At 40.9% G+C, this 17504-nt stretch overlaps 1 protein-coding gene across 6 annotated transcripts in view; it reads right to left on the bottom strand.

Moving 5' to 3' along the window:
- The window catches only part of Ambra1 (autophagy and beclin 1 regulator 1), a 204591-nt gene that overhangs the window by 44926 nt on the left and 142161 nt on the right, over positions 1-17504 (bottom strand). For all 6 annotated transcript variants that reach the window (XM_059260942.1, XM_059260940.1, XM_059260943.1 and 3 more), the window contains one exon: positions 173-283. In XM_059260942.1, coding sequence (XP_059116925.1) covers positions 173-283 — 111 coding nt within the window. The remainder of the gene's footprint in view (positions 1-172; positions 284-17504) is intronic.

The following is a 17504-nucleotide window of genomic DNA, read 5'->3' as shown; positions in this document are numbered from 1 at the left end:
CATTTCCCCTGAACTGTTTTTTGAATTGCTTAACTGGTAGCTGAGGATAGGAGCTTAGAAATAGTGTGTGGCCATCGACAACTCACTAAGAGACAGACAACCCAGTGTTACTTCAGTTTGTTTACTATTCTGTCACTTCAGCCATCAGCACTCCAGTTTCACACTGACTTACCATTGCTGATCTCTGGAAGGTCAAACTTTGTGAAGTCCCACCACTGAAGCCGGTAGGTAGTATTGGCAATGTTACTGGCCACAGCAGACTGTCCGTCTCCAATCACGGCCCCTGGTGACAGAGAAGACAAAAGGAGCACATGAGACTACACTGCCTTCTTTTTCTGTTTTTCCATGGAGAATGGAATGGAGCACAGGAATTAGTAGAGGAGAAAAGCTCAAGAGAGCTGGAGAAATCTGAATGGCAAGTCACTGAGAAGAGAAACTAGACACAACCTTTCACAAGAAACATTTCTATATGGAAATGGAACCCCACTCCTAAGTCCTTCCCATTATTACTTAATGTGTCAGGTCCTGAAAATACACTGTCTAGGAGTATGTATATCAGCTGAAGAGACAGATGAGTTTTCATACAAATGCAGGCAAAGAAATCTGAGAACAGAAAGAGCAGATGGATTTCAATTCTGGATGTCTGGGTAGCATGCAGCGCTCTTTGGGAGAAGCAGTCGCTCCTCTGTAAATGACCTTTCTCCTAATAAGCCATCTCAAAAGAAGGCTCCCTCCAGAGAAGAGGCAGTCAACACATGGTGACTGGAGGAGGCAGTAAAGAACAAATGAGGTCATATTTGTTAATCTCTTGAAATGCTGGCATATAACACAGCAGAAATTTATGAGCCTACCTTTGTAACATGAGAATATTTTTATTAAGGCAATTTTTTTTATAATTCCCCCCCTTCAAGAACTTCCTTGAATTCCAGATTCACTTGTAATATTTCAGTTTAATTTTCCCCGAGATATACACTTCAGTATGACATTTTTTCCTTGGTAACCAATTAAATAAAAAATTGATTTTTTTTAACAGGGTGACACTTTAATTTGCAGTTGTATTTCATTTACATGAACATGTCATTTCCTCCTCCTCCTTCTGAGGTGCATTTCATACACAACCACCCTTTTATTCAGACAGAACCAAACCTTCTTAGGGGAAGAGAAGATCCTTGTGTGCAAAGCAGGCTAGATGGTATTCTCAGCTGCAGATCCTGTTAGTGCTGACTAGCCTTGGGACAATGCAGTTTTATGCCAGGATGCACCAGCATCACCTAGCCTTAGTCCTCTGAATATCACTGTGAAAACACCTCTATTTGTTTCTGTTATAGAGCTACATTTATTATTCTTTTCTCAAATGATCAAGAGAAAAACTGCAACCATGACATATAGAAACTTACTCCTTTTCCTTTTATCCAAGGGCTGCAGGCCACTGTACCAGAAGTTATTTTTCAGTGTTAGTTTCTTAACAATCCTTATCTCAGTTTTAAATTGTAAGAGAAGGTACAAATAATAGTTCATTCCCTAGATGATGACACTTTTAGGTTATGTGGGTTCAAGATAGCCAATATAGCCTTCTTGGAGGTGAAAATTGGCTTATGGGCCAAAACTATAATAAGAGCCTCTAGGCCAGGAAGATGGCTCAGCAGACCAAAGTCTTCACCATAAAAACCTAAGAGGTGAGTTCACTCCTCAGAACTCATTTGAGAAAAAGCTGTGTAGTGGTGTCACCACCTGTAATCTCAGCCCTCCTCCAGCAGGAGGGAGGCCGAGAGAACCAGGTGGAAGCAGAAATGAGATCCTGTCTCAAAAAGAAGGTGGAAGGATAGAAGCAGCTGACTAAGTTATCCTCTGACCCCTGCCTGTGCTCTGGAGGATGTGTGTGTGCTCTAGTTCTCTCCATCCCTCCTACACACAAATAAAGAATAAAAAAATAAGAGCCCCATAAACTTAGTATAATCTCATTAGTCCCCCCTTCAAGCACATGGATACACATTGTGTGTGTGTGTGTGTGTGTGTGTGTGTGTGTGTGTGTGTGTGTCCATGGAAAGGGAAATGAAAAATGTCTTGGGAGAAGGATAATAAAAGTTGAAAAACACTATTGTAAATAAACTGATAGCCATAAAACATTTAAAGTCTTGCAAAATCAAACATACTTCCAAACAGCTGTGATCTACCCAAAAGCACAAGGAACACAGCATTTGCAGGTGTTATGAATGTGGCCACTGACCTCAAATTCCTACTGATGGCTCCATGATCTATATACCATTCACACAAGGGGCATATTTACCCCTCCTTTAACATAGAAAATCTCCTTCAATAATCATAATCATATCTAGGAGCTGGTGAAATGGCTCATCAGGTAAGCCACTTGCTGCTAAGGCCAAAGGCTTGAGTTTGATCTCCTAGATCCACACAGTGAAGGAGAAAACTGACTCCTATAAGTTGTCTTTTGAACTCCATATCTGTGCTGTGGCATGTGTACACACACACACACACACACACACACACACACACACACACACACACAAAGTAAAAGAAATGTAAAAAAAAATCTGAATGTGGAGTAAGAAGGGGAATATAGGGAGGGATAGGTAAAACTAAGGGCCAGCCGGGCGGTGGTGGCGCACGTCTTTAATCCCAGCACTCGGGAGGCAGAGCCAGGCGGATCTCTGTGAGTTCGAGGCCAGCCTGGGCTACCAAGTTAGTTCCAGGAAAGGCGCAAAGCTACACAGAGAAACCCTGTCTCGAAAAACAAAACAAAACAAAACAAAACAAACAAAAAAAAAAAAAAACTAAGGGCCAATTGAGGGGTCATATGAAAACCTAACATGGAAGAAGCTTCTTAAACTATATGCATATATGAAAGAAATATAAATGGAACCACCAAATAACGTGGAGACAAAGCCCCAATTAGACATCTCTAGCCACCAAATGAAACCTCCAGTGCTGGGAATGAATTACATCTAATAGAGTTGTTGGCCAAAGGAGCCCCATGGAAACCCCAAACAACCCAGGCTATTGGCAAAGCTATTGGTTGCTCTCCACAAACTGATAAGGTCCTATTGCTGAAGACAACATCTACATAACTCACTCAATGTGGAGAAGTCGAGCTGGTGCCTACCTAGAGCCTTCATTTTTACTGAACAGTGTTCATAGTACTGTAAGGTACTCTGCACACTACTGAGGAGAAAGGTAAACACCAACCCAGCTACAAACCCTTCGATCTACAATGGTGTCCTGCCTGCAAGATACACTGGACAATAGTGGCACAAAAGTTGTGGAAGCCGCTGGGCGGTGGTGGCGCACGCCTTTAATCCCAGCACTCAGGAGGCAGAGGCAGGAGGATCTCTGTGAGTTCGAGGCCAGCCTGGTCTACAAAGTGAGTTCCAGGACAGGCAGCAAAACTACACAGAGAAACCCTGTCTTGAAAAACCAAAAAAAAAAAAAAAAAAAAAAAAGTTGTGGAAGTAACCAACCACTATCTGAACTGGATTTAAAGCCCATTCCATGAGATGGAACCCATATCCATCACTGCTTGCTTGGCCAAAACCTGAGACTAGACAGGCCATAAACCTAGAGGAAAACCAAACACCATTGTTCTGCTAAAGAAACATAGCAATAAAATGATTCTCAACAACATTCTGCTATATTCATAGATCAATGTCTTGCTCAGCCATCATCAGAGAAGTTTTCTCCTGCAGTAGATGGGAACAAATACAGAGCCCAACAATTTGGAAATATGCAGAGAGTGAGAGACCTTGGGGGGAAAAAGGGGTTTTCTCCAAGGGAGTTTTACTGGATATACAAACCACACTAAAGGGAGGATTTGGGAGAGGGAAACCATGATCAGAATCTACTGTAAGAAAATCTATCTTTTCAGTTAAAAAAAAAAAATCTGATGTGGAAATTTTGCTGATTATTGGGTCAAGAAAAGGCTTGGCTGCTAGGTGTGGTGGAGCACGCCTTCAACCACAGCATTTGGGAGACAGAGGCAGGCGGATCTCTGAGTTTGAGATAGCCTGTTCCAGGACAGCCAGGGCTTATTACACAGAGAAACCCTGTCTCAAAAAAAACGAAACAAAACAAAGGGCTTAGATGTCTGTAGGATTTCCTTCCTTCTCCCTTTTCCTTTCTGAAAGACTTTAGTGGGTTTTGTTTTATGACTCTAGAATCCCATAAAATAGAAGAAGTCTGTAGAATTTTCTTAAAAGATCTGTGCTCAGATTTTCTTGGCCTCATTAATGATGCAAGTTATTTAAACCATTTTAGTTAGAAGGTCTGCCACTTCCCTGGAAGGAATTACTCTTCATTTTGATATAGACTCCATTCCACTGCACCTTCAAATTGTTCCCCAGGTCTCCACATCTATTATCTAGATCACTGACATCTCCTTTAACAGCTAGTCTCAAATTGCTTCAGTTCCTTACCATTTCCTCTAACTTACTAGAAAAGCATATATCTAACCACAAACAGAGGGAGGTAAATTGGTTTTCTTCACGTATGATGAACTAAACACTAGTTTCTAAGAGAGATTGAAGAAACAAACTATATTTTAGGGGAGAGGATTAGACCTACAACCGAAAACAGTTCAGGAATCCACACACTATAGCTTTGTAACTGGGAACACAATGAATTCAGCTCTAGCCCCAACTTCAGAGATATCCTCCTATACAGCCTATGCTTCTGAAAAACAGCTGTGCCATAAATAAATGTGTAGGGCAGTATTGTGAAGAGACTAGGGAGGGGTTCTCTGCCAACAGTGCCTCACAGAACAGCACTGCACAGAAACAGAGCTTGGCATCAGAGAGTCAATTTTCAGTGCCATGTAAACACAGATTAGGGAGTGAAAGATACCAGCAACAGATTAGAGTATTGTCACCAGGTTCTCTTTTGCAAGAACTGCTGGCCAATTGAGCCTGTCTCTTGGAAACATCAGGAAGAAAAAGTACTGTCCTGTTTAAAAAAAAAAAAAAAAAAAAAAAAAAAACTCAAAAATCCAACCCACCATTTAGCAGCTCTGGCTGAAGGTGCAGAAAATGTGCCAGGGCCAGTTAATGGACTGAGCCATGGAATATTTACAGAGGTGGCATTCGGCCTCAGAAGCCAAAATCTGAGACTGCAAAAGGATTTCCAAGGCATAAAGGTTTTCACATGTGATAAACCAGACTCAGTATTTCTTTCTTAAAAATTGTTTTATTTATTAATGGAGGTAAAGTCTTACTATGTAGCTCTGGCTGTCCTGGAACTCACTCTGTAGACAAGGCTGGCCTCCAACTCACAGAGATCTGCCTGCCTCTGCCTCTCAAGTACTGGGATTAAAGGTATGCACCTCCATTCCTGGCTTTATTTTTTATTTTTAAAAAATTTATTTTTGCAAGGAGTGGTGGTGTATGCTTTTAATCCTACGATTTGGGAGGCTAAGGCAGGCAGATCTCTGTGAGTTCATGACCAGCCTGGTCTACATAGCAAGGCAAGTTCAGGACAGCCAAGACTACATAGAGACCCTGTCTCAAAAACAAAAACACACCGGGGTGGTGGTGGTGCATGCCTATAGTCCCGGCTCTTGGGAGGCAGAGGCAGGCAGATCTCCATGAGTTCGAAGCTATCCTAGTCTAAAAAGTGAGTTCCAGGACAGCCACAGCAGGTACACAAAGAAACCCTGTCTCTAGAAACTAAAACAAATAAACAAAAAATAAAAACACTTTTTAAAACCCACAAAAATGCATCTTTTTTTTACTTTATGAGCATTTGTCTGGGTGAATGTATGTGTACCATATGTGTCCCTGATGCCTGCAGGAGGTCAGAAAAGGGTGTCAAGACATTTTGGAAATGGAGTTCTGAGTTGTCATGTAGGTACTGGGAACTGAATCTGGGTCCTCTGGAAGAGCAGCCAGTATTTAAACTGCTGGGTCATCTCTCTAGCCCTAGATTCAATATTTCTTAAGCTCCATACTTACTGGTATTCCAAGTCAGATCACTGATTAGGGAACAGGAAAGAGACTTGTATACTGGAGAACATTTGGTAGAATCTCTGGCTTCCACTCATGAATACTGTCCCCTCTACACCGCTGTGACAGAAAATTTCTCCAGACCTCACCAAATATTTCTGATTGATAAAAATCACTCTAGTTGTGAGGCTCTATGCCACCTACACTGTAATTCCAAGACAAGTAATCTTGGATCTACTTGAACTGGTCATGGTCATATAGGCCTTTAATTATAGCAGTTGGGAGGCTAATATATATAATGTATACTATTATTAATATTCCAGGCTAGTCTGGCTATATAGTAAATCTCACCTCAACCAACCAAATCAAACCAAGAAAGCACTGTTATTAGATTATCTGCTGCTAAAGGCATTCAATCTGGCTGCGACATTATTCACGTTAGGTATTAGGTCCAAAGAAAATTCCAATTTCCTAACCTCCAAAAGGTAGCCAAAATATCCAGAACTGAGCTCAGTCTGTACTACGGAGGATTTCTGGGGGTTAGCTAAAAGCCAGTATTCCTCAGGAACTTGTGGTGCCAGTTCCCCTCTACCTAAGAGTCATTTCCCTTACCTCTGGCAGAAGGGACATATGACTACCTGTGCCACCTGTCAGCATATCAAAGTGCATGCTGGCCTCCAGGCTCCTTCAGTATCGAAAGTACCTGTTACACATTTCAAAGTCCATGCTACAATCCTAGCCCTTCTCACATCTTCCCCTCCCCTAAACCCCCTCCGGTTGGTTCACAGGCTTCCCTTCTCTAGCTACTAATTCTCCTTACAACCCTGCTAGTCTGGCTATGTTCTCTCTACGCTCTGCTCCTGCTCCTCCCATTATGTCTTCTCTGTTCTCTGTCCCCTGCTATCCTCCTCTCTCTTGCAGATAACTATGGCCATGTCTACTCTGCGGCCATGGTCAGTCTACTTCTCTCTCTCTCTGCTCTGGACTCTCCCAGATGTCTCTGGGTGTTCTTTCTCTCATACCTACAATAAAAACCTTCCCCTTAACTCTGGAGCAGCTATGTCACTTCTACAGAAGGAAATTAAGAAAAGGCATAGAATGATGTACATACTTCTTAGCAAACCTTGGCTTTCTATTTCTACCTTCGATTGGAGCTGGCTTGAAGTAGGATCTTACAGTGTGTACTTTGTTTTTAATCATGGTTTCAAAAAACACAGGTGAGTCAAATGGACCAGATTTTGACATTTCCTGCCAGAATGTACTTGTGTGACTTTTTGTAAATTAATCATTTGAATCTAGGTTTCCTCATCTGTAAAAAGAAGAAGTATATAATAGTTTGGTATGGTGATGTGTAGTGATATATTATGTACCCTAATAAACTTGCCTGGGGATTGGAGGACAGAGCTAGTCACTAGAGTAGACATAGAAGCCACACTCTGAATCCTATCAAGGCCACACTGGACACAGAGCCAGCAGTGGTGGCACACATGCCTTATATACCTTTCTCTGCCTTGCTGTCCACTTCCTGGGATTAAAGATGTGTGCACTTCCCAGTACTGGGATTAAAGGTGTGTGCTACCACTGTCTGGCCTCTATGTCTACTCTAGTGGCTGGCTCTGTCCTCTGATCCCCAGGCAAGTTTATTAGAGTACACAATATATCACTACAGTGATGCATGCCTATAATCCCAGTGTTATAGAAATAATACGCCTTCTCAGTAAGAAATCACTCCACATACTTAGAAATGAAGAAAAGCTCCTTGCTAAAGCACCTGGCTAGCAGTGGCTAACAGCCCAAAAAAGAGACCCCCATTACAAGATTTTATTAAATCATATACATCTTAGGCTTATATATTCCACAAACACTGTCATCCTTAAAATTCTTTTGAGCACTAGCCCCAGTTCATACTTCAAATAATTTAAACAGAGACAGGAGACTGTAAGTCTGGCCACTTAGGCAGATAGGAGATTTACACAGCAAAGACATTACATATTGCCAGAATTACTTTAATTACATCAGTGTATCAGTGTTGTTCTTTTTTGAATAGTTGTTACCTAGGGTCATCTTGCTGCCGCCCCCCCCCCCCCCCCCCCGCACATGTTTTTCATGATAAGAGCACAGGGAACTTAATAGCAGACCAAAAACTCATGATCGTTGTGAACATATGCTGCCCCCATGAGCTTCCCATTATAACTATGTCTTCTGTTGTGGGAAGGGAATGAGGCATAATGGCTGGTCAGACCTGGTGAATAAACATTTACATCCTAGCATCCTAAATTTCAGACCTGTTAGCATACTACTTTATCTTCAGGGTATTTCAGAGACAATGCTCCCTTAACTAAATTCTACTTGTGTGACTTAATGTCTCTTGTGTCAATCTACTAACAAATACTTTATAACATCAATCCTATTACTGATATATATTCCTCTATATCATTCAGAAGGTAGAAGCAGAAGGATCATGAATTTGAGGCCAGCCTGGAAAAAAAGAAGTAAGAAATTAAACAACAACAATAAACCTTCTTGAAACTAAATTAAGAAAACCAACAACCTGGTTTTTAAAATGAGCAAAGGACTTGAACAAATAACTCGATGAAGAGGATATACAGATGGTAAATATGCACATGAAAAGAAGCTCCAGGCCAGTCATTAGAGTAGCAAATTTAAATAACAAGGAGAAATCATTCCCCAGGTACCAGCACTGTGAAATTTTAAAGCAGTGATAACTCCAAATGCTGGCAAGACCTGCAGTAACATTCTCTGCTGGTGGGAATGTAAATGGCACACCTACTTTAGAAGACAAGTTTGACAGTCTCCAGGAAGACTGAACACACTCTTACCATATCATCTGTGACAGGTTAAGAGTGTGCAGAGGTTCCTCCATCTTGTGTTCTTGCTGAGGCCATGTCAGGTTTAGCTAGAATTTGATCTCTTTGATAGAGGATCCCATGGGAAATTACCCAACTCTATTCTAGGCACAAGAGGTCAAGATGCCCCAATTAACTTAGCTTCTGATAAACTGCCTCCTTGTGCAAACGTCCCCCTGCTACTGAGTGAGAAAACAAAATGTGGTTTTTGCCTTTAAAAGCCCCTTGATCTAAATGCTCAGGGTCTAATGATACACCCCACCCCCAATAACTGAGTATAGTCTCAGCCAGCTGGAATAAATACTTTCAATTGGCTATAAACTGTGTCTGAGTGGTCATCTCTGGTGGGCTCCTTGTAAAAGATCCCGCACTCCTGCTCTTTTGTATCTATTCAAATGAATGGAAAACTTATTTCCACACAAAAACCTATACTTTTATATGTTCAACACTTTATTCACAATTGCCAGAACTTGGGCCAGTCAAGATGTCCTTCAATATGGGGTGGATCACAATGGGCTCTACTAACAAGAAAGTGGTAATGAATGTTTTAAAAACAAAAACAAAACAAAACTCTACCACGCCAGCCTGAAATCTTTGAGTTCAAGGCCAGCCTGATCTACAGCTGAGTTCCATATTAGCCTGAGTGACATAGTGAGCCTGGGGGTGGGGGGTGGGGGAAGAATATATATATATATATATAATCACTAACGTATTGTGAAAAGACAGTAATTGTGTGTGTTATTAGTGAAAGAAGTCCAAAGGCTAAGGACCACATGTTTCCAACTAAAAACAGAATATTCTTAATCTGAAATGCAAAAACTAGACTGGTGGAATTACATATGTATGCAACTATGCTTAGCTTCAAAATCTGAAAATTTTCTTTCTTTTCTTTATAGTTCCTGAAATCTGTAACTTGTAGAGCACAGATGCTGGAGAGTCAGCTAAGTGGTTAAAAGTGAGGGCTGTTCTTGCAGGACAGGAATTCAATTTCCAGCACCCACAGCAGGCAGCTCATAATCCTGTATAACTCCAGCTCAGGGAATTCAATGTCCCCTCTTTGGCTTCCACACAGACACACACAAATAAATCCCCCCACCCCCGGGGTTTCTCTGTGTAGTTTTAGTCCCTGTCCTGGAACTCGCTCTGTAGACCAGGCTGGCCTCGACATCCGCCTGGCTCTGCCTCCCGAGTGCTGTGATTAAAGGTGTGCCCAGCACCACCCAGCTGAAATAAATCTTTTTAAAAAACAATGATGCACAGTGTCAGATATTGGTACATTCTGAATTTTGAATATTTAGATTTAATGATGCTCAATCAGCAGAGTCTAGAGTTACAATCATCATAGTCACAACAGTCACTGGATAGGCCTATAAGTCTGAGAGCTTGCATGCATCTCTGCCTGTTTGTCTCAGACTCAAGTCTACTGTTGCTTAGAAAGGAGAATTTGGAACCTTTTGCCAAAACAGCTTCTTAGTCTGTCTCCAAGATCTGTTCTAGGAACAGGAAAATGAAGAGTATGATTCAACAGTTCGGTAAGACTACCGAACAATGGGAATCATTAGCAAATCTATCAGAAAAGCTAATTTGGGGAAGGTAAAAAAGGGCAAGCTGCAAAGAAGGAAACGTTTAAATTACATTCGAGTCCTGCAAAAATCTGTTTCATTGGAGATTGCATAATTTAGAATGGCCATGTGCTGCTGCTGGGAAAACGGAATAAGAATGGGGCTGGGGGTGCAGCTAAGCAGCATAACTTAGTAGCAGAACCAAGCACAAGGCCCTAGATTCCATCCCCAGCAGTAAGGAGGAAAGAAAAGTGTGGATGGGATGCAAGCACAGCACAAAATTACTCTCTCTGCCTGGCTGTCTGTCATACAGGAATTTAGATTCAACCTGCTAAAAGGTTACCAAAGCTGAGCCTAGAAAGCCCAGGGCAGGTCCACATGAACAAATTTAACAAATTTTCAGAATTCTTCTTAGAAAGCCATATATTATAGAATCTTATTTACATGAAATACCTGGAACAGACAAAGCTACTAAAATGAAATGCACATTAATGGTTGCCTGGGGCTAGAAGGAAGTAAAGAAGAAGAAAAAGTGGCAAGAGAAAAGTGGCTGTTAGTGTCTATGGGTTGTTTTGGTGATAAAAATATGTGGAACTATATAGATAGTAGAAATGGTTGTTTTACTCTATTAAGAACCACTGACTTACATACTGAAAATAGGTAGGGTACACAGTAGGTGAATCATGTCTCAGTGAGGCCATTTAAAAACTAGCTGAAGCCAGGCATAATGCTGCACGACTTTAATCCCAGCCCTTGGGGAGCAGAGGCAGGTGGACCGCTGAATTTGAGGCTAGCTTGGTCTACATAGCAAGTCCCAGGTCAGTCAGAGCTATATAGGTCAAATTAAAAAACAAAAAAGCAGAAAAACAAAAACAAAACAAAAAACCCCAAAACTAGTTGAGGCAGGAAAACCATGAGATCAAGGCCATCCAGTGCTATTTGTAAAGAGCCCAGCTAACTGTACATTACGAGACCAAAAAAAAAAAAAAAATCTTCACCATAAATTTCAGCCAATTTTTTAAAGACAGCTTTATTTTCAGTACCTGTTTGTATTTCTTAATAACACAGAAAATTGGTAATATCTTTTCCCTTTCATTTGTATACTCCCTTGATGTATTTTTCTTAGTTCTAAATTAAAAAAAAGTATATATCCTTAAATTTATTTTATTTTTAATTTTGTGGGGTGTGTGTGCGCATGAGAGCACGTGCCAGAGATGTGGAGGCCAAAGGCAGCAGACCCCCTGGAGCTGGAATTACAGGCAGTTTGAGCGGTTCAACATGGGAGTTGTAAATTCAACTTGAGTCCGCTACAAGACCTTAATCACTGAGCCATCTCTCTAGCTCCTAAGATTATTTTCTATTTGGATTATTTTATTTTTGGGGAGAGAGTTCTGTTATGTAGCCTTGGCTTGTTGGGTTTTTTTGTTTTTGTTTTTGTGTTTGTTTTTTGAGATGGGATTTCTCTGAGTTGCCTTGGCTGTTCTGGAACTCACTCCGTAGACCAAACTGGCGTAGAACTCACAGAGATCCACCTGCCTCTGCTTCCCTAGTGCTGAGATTAAAGGTATGCACCACCCAATACCAGGCGAGTTTTGAACTCACAGCCTGATCAACCTCAGGTCGGGGGTGGAGGGTGTGTGGGGGGGGTGTCCCGGTTTATAGGCATGTCACCACCAGACCCATGTAGTTAATTTCTTACTTCTTGTTTTGTTTTGTTTTTTTGAAACAGCCCAGGCTGGCCTCAAACTTGCTAAGTAGCTAAGGCTGGTCCTGATACTCTTCTGTTTCTCTTTGTTTCTTTTATTATATATAGCTTACCTGGTGTTAAGTACATTTTTAAATATTTTGCTATTTTGTATGGATTGTCTGTGCTTTGTATTAAGTAAGTGAACTGCTATCTGTTTATGAAATAAAAACTGTCCATAAAAAACAGCCTTCCTCTCTAATAAACCCTGAATGGTATCAGAGGAAGAACACAAAAAGTCCCCTGAAGGCTGTATGCTGAAGGCTGAATTCCCAGTTGGAGGACTCAATCATCAAAGGCTGATTGGATCGTGAGCACTTGACTTAATTAGTGGATTAATCCATTGATGGTTTCATATTTTGATGGTATATTGGGAGGAGACAGAAACTGGGAAGGGTGCCCTCCCTGGGAGCCTACCTTAGACAGGCATAGTTTGTTTCTGCCTCTTCTTGCTTTTTTTACCTGCTTACAGCCATGTTGTAGGTAACCTCTTCTGTCACACACCTACCCTCATGGTATGCTGCCTTGCAATCATACAAAGCAGCAGAGCAAGCCAACCCTGGGCTGGAACCTCTGAACTATGAGACAAAATGAACCTTTCCTCTTTTTAAGTTGTTAGCTCAGCTGTCATAGTTATAGAAAATCTGACTAACAGTCTCCTTTACTAAAGCTTCATTTCAATACAGTCTTTCAATCTGTCCTAAGAAAGGGACACCACTAGGCACTCAGACACACTCTGTCACCATTTAACAAAGATCAATACCTGAATAATAATTTCAGATGTATGATAAGAAAATGTTCTAGAGATCTGTTTCACAACACTGTGAATATACTTTAACATAGAAACTGTTTTACATTATGTACTTTAAATTTTTTTAAATATATTTTTCATATCATAAATCTGAAAGAGTGCCTAAAACTTCCTTCCTGGTAAATGTCACAAGTTTCCTTCCCATTCATAGTTCTGACAATGAAGAAAATGGTCAAACATGTATATACACATTTGTATAAAATTATAGCTTTATGAAGATATGATTCATATAACCATATTAAATAATGTAAGTCAAGGGCTGTTAACATATTCATTGCATCAAATCAATTTGTCTGATCTCAAGACAATTTCATCCTCTCCCCAAAGGTGCACTCATTATTAGCCAGACATCTTCATTCTGTCTCACTCTGTTCCTAGCCCTTAGAAAGCACTCATCTGTGTTTTCCTTACTACACTTAGGTTTCTTTCTCTAAGGCATTTCATATAGTAGAAATTACACAGGAGGTGGTCTTTTGTGTCTGGCTTCTTTTATAAACATAATGCTTTCAGGGTTTAATCATGCTATAGTATGTATTAGAACTTCATTTCTTTCTTTCCTTCCCCCCAATCTCCCCCCCCCCCCCCCAGATAGAATTTCTCTGTGTAGCCTTAGCTGTTCTAGGTTATCCTGGAACTCACTCTATAGATCAGGCTGGCCTTGAACTCACAGAGATCTGCCTGCCTCTTCCTCCAGAGTGCTGGAATTAAAGGTGTGTGCCACCTCTGCCCGACAGAACTTCATTTCTTTTTATGGCTAAATAATATGCCATTGTATGCTTAAAACTGAAACAAAGGTTCATATGAGAATTAGATAATGCTTTTTTATTTTAGAGAAAACACATGGCATGGAAATCCAGCAGTCATAAAAGTGCTTGAGGGAAACAGAATAATTTCCTTTGGAAGAATAAAGTCAACTTTCAAAGACCAATTCTGAGAGTATTGCCTACCGTTAGAGCTGAGTCTGGTTTTTTCCCCCCCTGAGGTCAACATAAAAATAAGAGGAATGTTAGAGGACATCATTTTCAGTAAACCTCAAAAGGGCAGCATGTGGGTTTCTACATTCTAGCACAGACAATGTTCTAAGTTAGGTTTGGGGTCTGCATACTGGATTTAGGCTGCTTAATAACTACTCAACTGGTTGCATATCCAATGTCAAGATTGATCATTACACAATATACACTTAAAGGGTAAATATTTCATAAATACAGACTTTAATAACATACATGTACTTCTCTGCAGGAATTATGCCCCTAAGTTGATGAACATTTATTGTGAATACTTTAAACCAAAGCTCCTGCTCTAAAGAACAAGGGCCACACTGGTCCACACCCAAATTGTGAACTTTAGGAACAGAATGAAGAAAGGTATTATTGAAGCCAAAGGTATCAAAGTGGCCAATAAAACAAACAATACTGCAAAGGCTCAATGTAGAAACAAGTAAGGCCTGGAATACAATTAGTTACAAGGAAAGGGAAAGAGTGAGCTACTGAATATTTGTATATACCACAGCTTCATTCTCAAGACAGTTCAAATGGGGATTGTATAGCTACAATAGAGTACAGCTTAAAAGAGGATCAACAGGAGAAAAAAATGAATCTGTCATTCACAGCAACAGGTATTGCCTTCACAGAGCCAGCATGTGATGGTTACTCTCACTGTCAAGAGTTCAACCTCCAAGCACACCTTGGAGGAATTATCTAGATTAGTTTAGTCTCTGAGCATGCCTATGAGAAGATTATCTAGATTAGGTTAACTGAGGTGGGAAGATGAACCTTAGCTGTGGGCGGCATCATCCTATGGTTTAGGGTCCTGGACTGAATGAAAAGGAGGAATCTAGCTGAGCACCAGCACTCATCTCAGTTCCTGACTGTGGATGTAACATGACCAGCTGCCTCCAGCTCCTGCTGCCTGGACTTTCCAGTCATCAACTACCTTCTTGAACCATATGCTGAAATACCTTGCTTTTGTCAGAGTATTTCATCCCAGCAATGAGAAATACAACCAATTCAGAGTGTAAGCAGTACCAAGAATCTGGTGTTGGCTTTAAAAAAATCATAGTAAAACATTTATGTTAAAGTGTATTCACAGTGTTGTAAACAATCTCCAGAACATTTTCATATTGTATATAGGAAGTTCTGCACCTACTGTTCCCTTTATTATCTCCCACTAACCTTTACAACTATTACTTGACTCTGTTTCTGTTTAGCTAACTCACCAATGTAGAATCATAGGATACTGGTATTGGCTTTTTAGAATACACCTTAAAAGAAGAGATACATAAGTAGAGAACATGTACACAAAACTATCTGCAGACACGACATGAAATTGCCTGCTAAAAACAGCAAGGTAGTTAGGTCTGACTCTATAGAGGATCAGCATGACCACTCTTCCCAGCAAACAGGTCAAACAAAGAAGGGCTCACACTATCATAACTGTGATCTACTGAAAGCCTGAGGGTAATGAGGCTGCCAGTTGACTACTGTGATTCCTAACTATGTGAACTGTGATTCAATCACATTGCTCTGAAAGCACTAATGTCACCTGGAGTTCAGCTTTGTGCTTCCACCCTAAATACAGAGAATGAACACTCCTTATTGGGTCTGGACTCTCTCTCAATTCTTTGAAACCTAGGCCTAATCTTGGCCATTGGCAGGGCAACTGGCAGATCTCTGAGGTCTGAGGTCAAACTAAGGCCCATTTTCATCACTACTTAGTAACCTTCTTTGTTATATATGTCCTAATGAAGCGATTACTTGCACTTACACTAATGATATAAAAGGGGCAAGTAATTATGAAAGTAGAATACCCACTTTAAAAGAAATGAGGATCATTACCTTTCTTCCACCCATAAACATTATTCACCCATAAACATTATTTAAGACAAAAACAAAGCAGCTCACAAGAACACATGCTCCAAAAACCCAGAGCATTTAAGGAAAATAGGGGAAGGGGAGCCTCATAAAAATTGCCAAACAAAAACACTTAGCAATCACTCCACAAGGCAGGAATTTCCTCAAAGCCTCTACTCTGATAGAAGATAACACAGGGGATAAAATTATAAAGAATCACACTACTACCCTCCTCTCTTTTTACTTATACAACATTTACAGCCTGGCATCTCCTATATTTAGGTCCAAGAGACAAAGGGCTGGTATAGACAAAAATCAAGAAAGCTATCATCCTCTCATCATACCTCAGCAGCACAAAGATGGACAGAAAGGGGAGGCTTAAGAAAGGGGACTGAGGGAGAAAGATGAAAGAAAGATAAAGAATGTCTCGCTGACTCACTCAATAGCTCTCAGCAATCATTTATCTTGAACTCTGGAGACTCCTGCAGCTTTTATTATTTGGGGCAAGCACAAATGAGTGGAATTGGACCAGAGGGTCTTGGGTTTGCTAGCAGCAGGAGGCAAGCAACCTTTATTGCTGCAAAGAGGATGCAGATTTCAAAAGCCTAAAATTTGCAATGAAGGGAAATGGAAATGTGCTGAACGTGGGTTTGACTGGCAGCTTTCCTCATCTGTCGATCACAGAGTAATAAACACTGGGAGATGGCAGAAATGAAGATAAATGCTTTCAGCAGCACCAGTCCCCACCCTCCCCTCCTCTTCCGCCCCCACTCAGCACATGACAAGAGAGTTAAAGCAAAAAAAAAAAAAAATAATAAAATAAATAATAAATCAGCTTCTTAACCAACTCTTTTGTTAAACTTTCCTTACAGACCACCTACACGTGAATTACTGCTCTATGAGCCTACATTCTCATTAGGGGGCCCAGTTTCTAGGGTGAAAAGCTCCTGTCAAATGAGCACCTGTACATGTCAGGATACTGCATACACAGCCAAGTCAGCATACAAAACAGAGGCCAGACAGGACAGACCCAGAATGCCTAAGCTTGCCCAAGTTTCTAATTCAAAGCCTGGTTCCCAGAGTCACTGTATACTGCCACATTACCCAGGGACAGAAAGGTTCAGCAACAGGACCAACAAAGAGCCCCTTGGAGCTTGGAGGCCAAAGAGGCTGTCAGGTCAGAGATGGGCTCCAGACACAACACTTAATCTTGCTTCCTCGATTCACATGGAGATGAAGGAAAACTAATAGGCCATGATCTTACAAGTGTTCCACAGCTTGGTCCCAAAGGAGTATCATTCTGGGTCATGTGGCACTGAGACAAATGTGACCCCAACGGTATGGTGGTTTTAAAGAATGGCCCACATAGGCTCATATATTTGAATTCTTAGTTACTAGAGAGTGGAACTCTTTGAAAGGATTAGAAGGATTAGGAGGTATGGCCTTGTTGGAAGAGGTATGACCTTATTTGAGGAAGAGTGTCACTGGCTTTGAAGTTTCTAAAAGCCCATGTCAGGTCTGCAACCCCCCACCCCCTGTGCGCCCATACACTGCCTGTAGATCAGGATGTAGCTCTCATACTGCTCCAGTGCCATTCCTTTAACTATGATGATAATGGACTAAACCTTTGAAACTGTAAACCAGGCCTCAATTACATGCTTTCTTTTGTTAGAGTTGCCTTTGGTCATGGTGTCTCTTCACAGCAATACAACAGTAGTGACAA

This window comes from Peromyscus eremicus, chromosome 4 (genome assembly GCF_949786415.1).
Source record: "Peromyscus eremicus chromosome 4, PerEre_H2_v1, whole genome shotgun sequence".
NCBI classification, from domain to species: domain Eukaryota; kingdom Metazoa; phylum Chordata; class Mammalia; order Rodentia; family Cricetidae; genus Peromyscus; species Peromyscus eremicus.
This window is presented reverse-complemented; position numbering and strand designations above follow the sequence as displayed.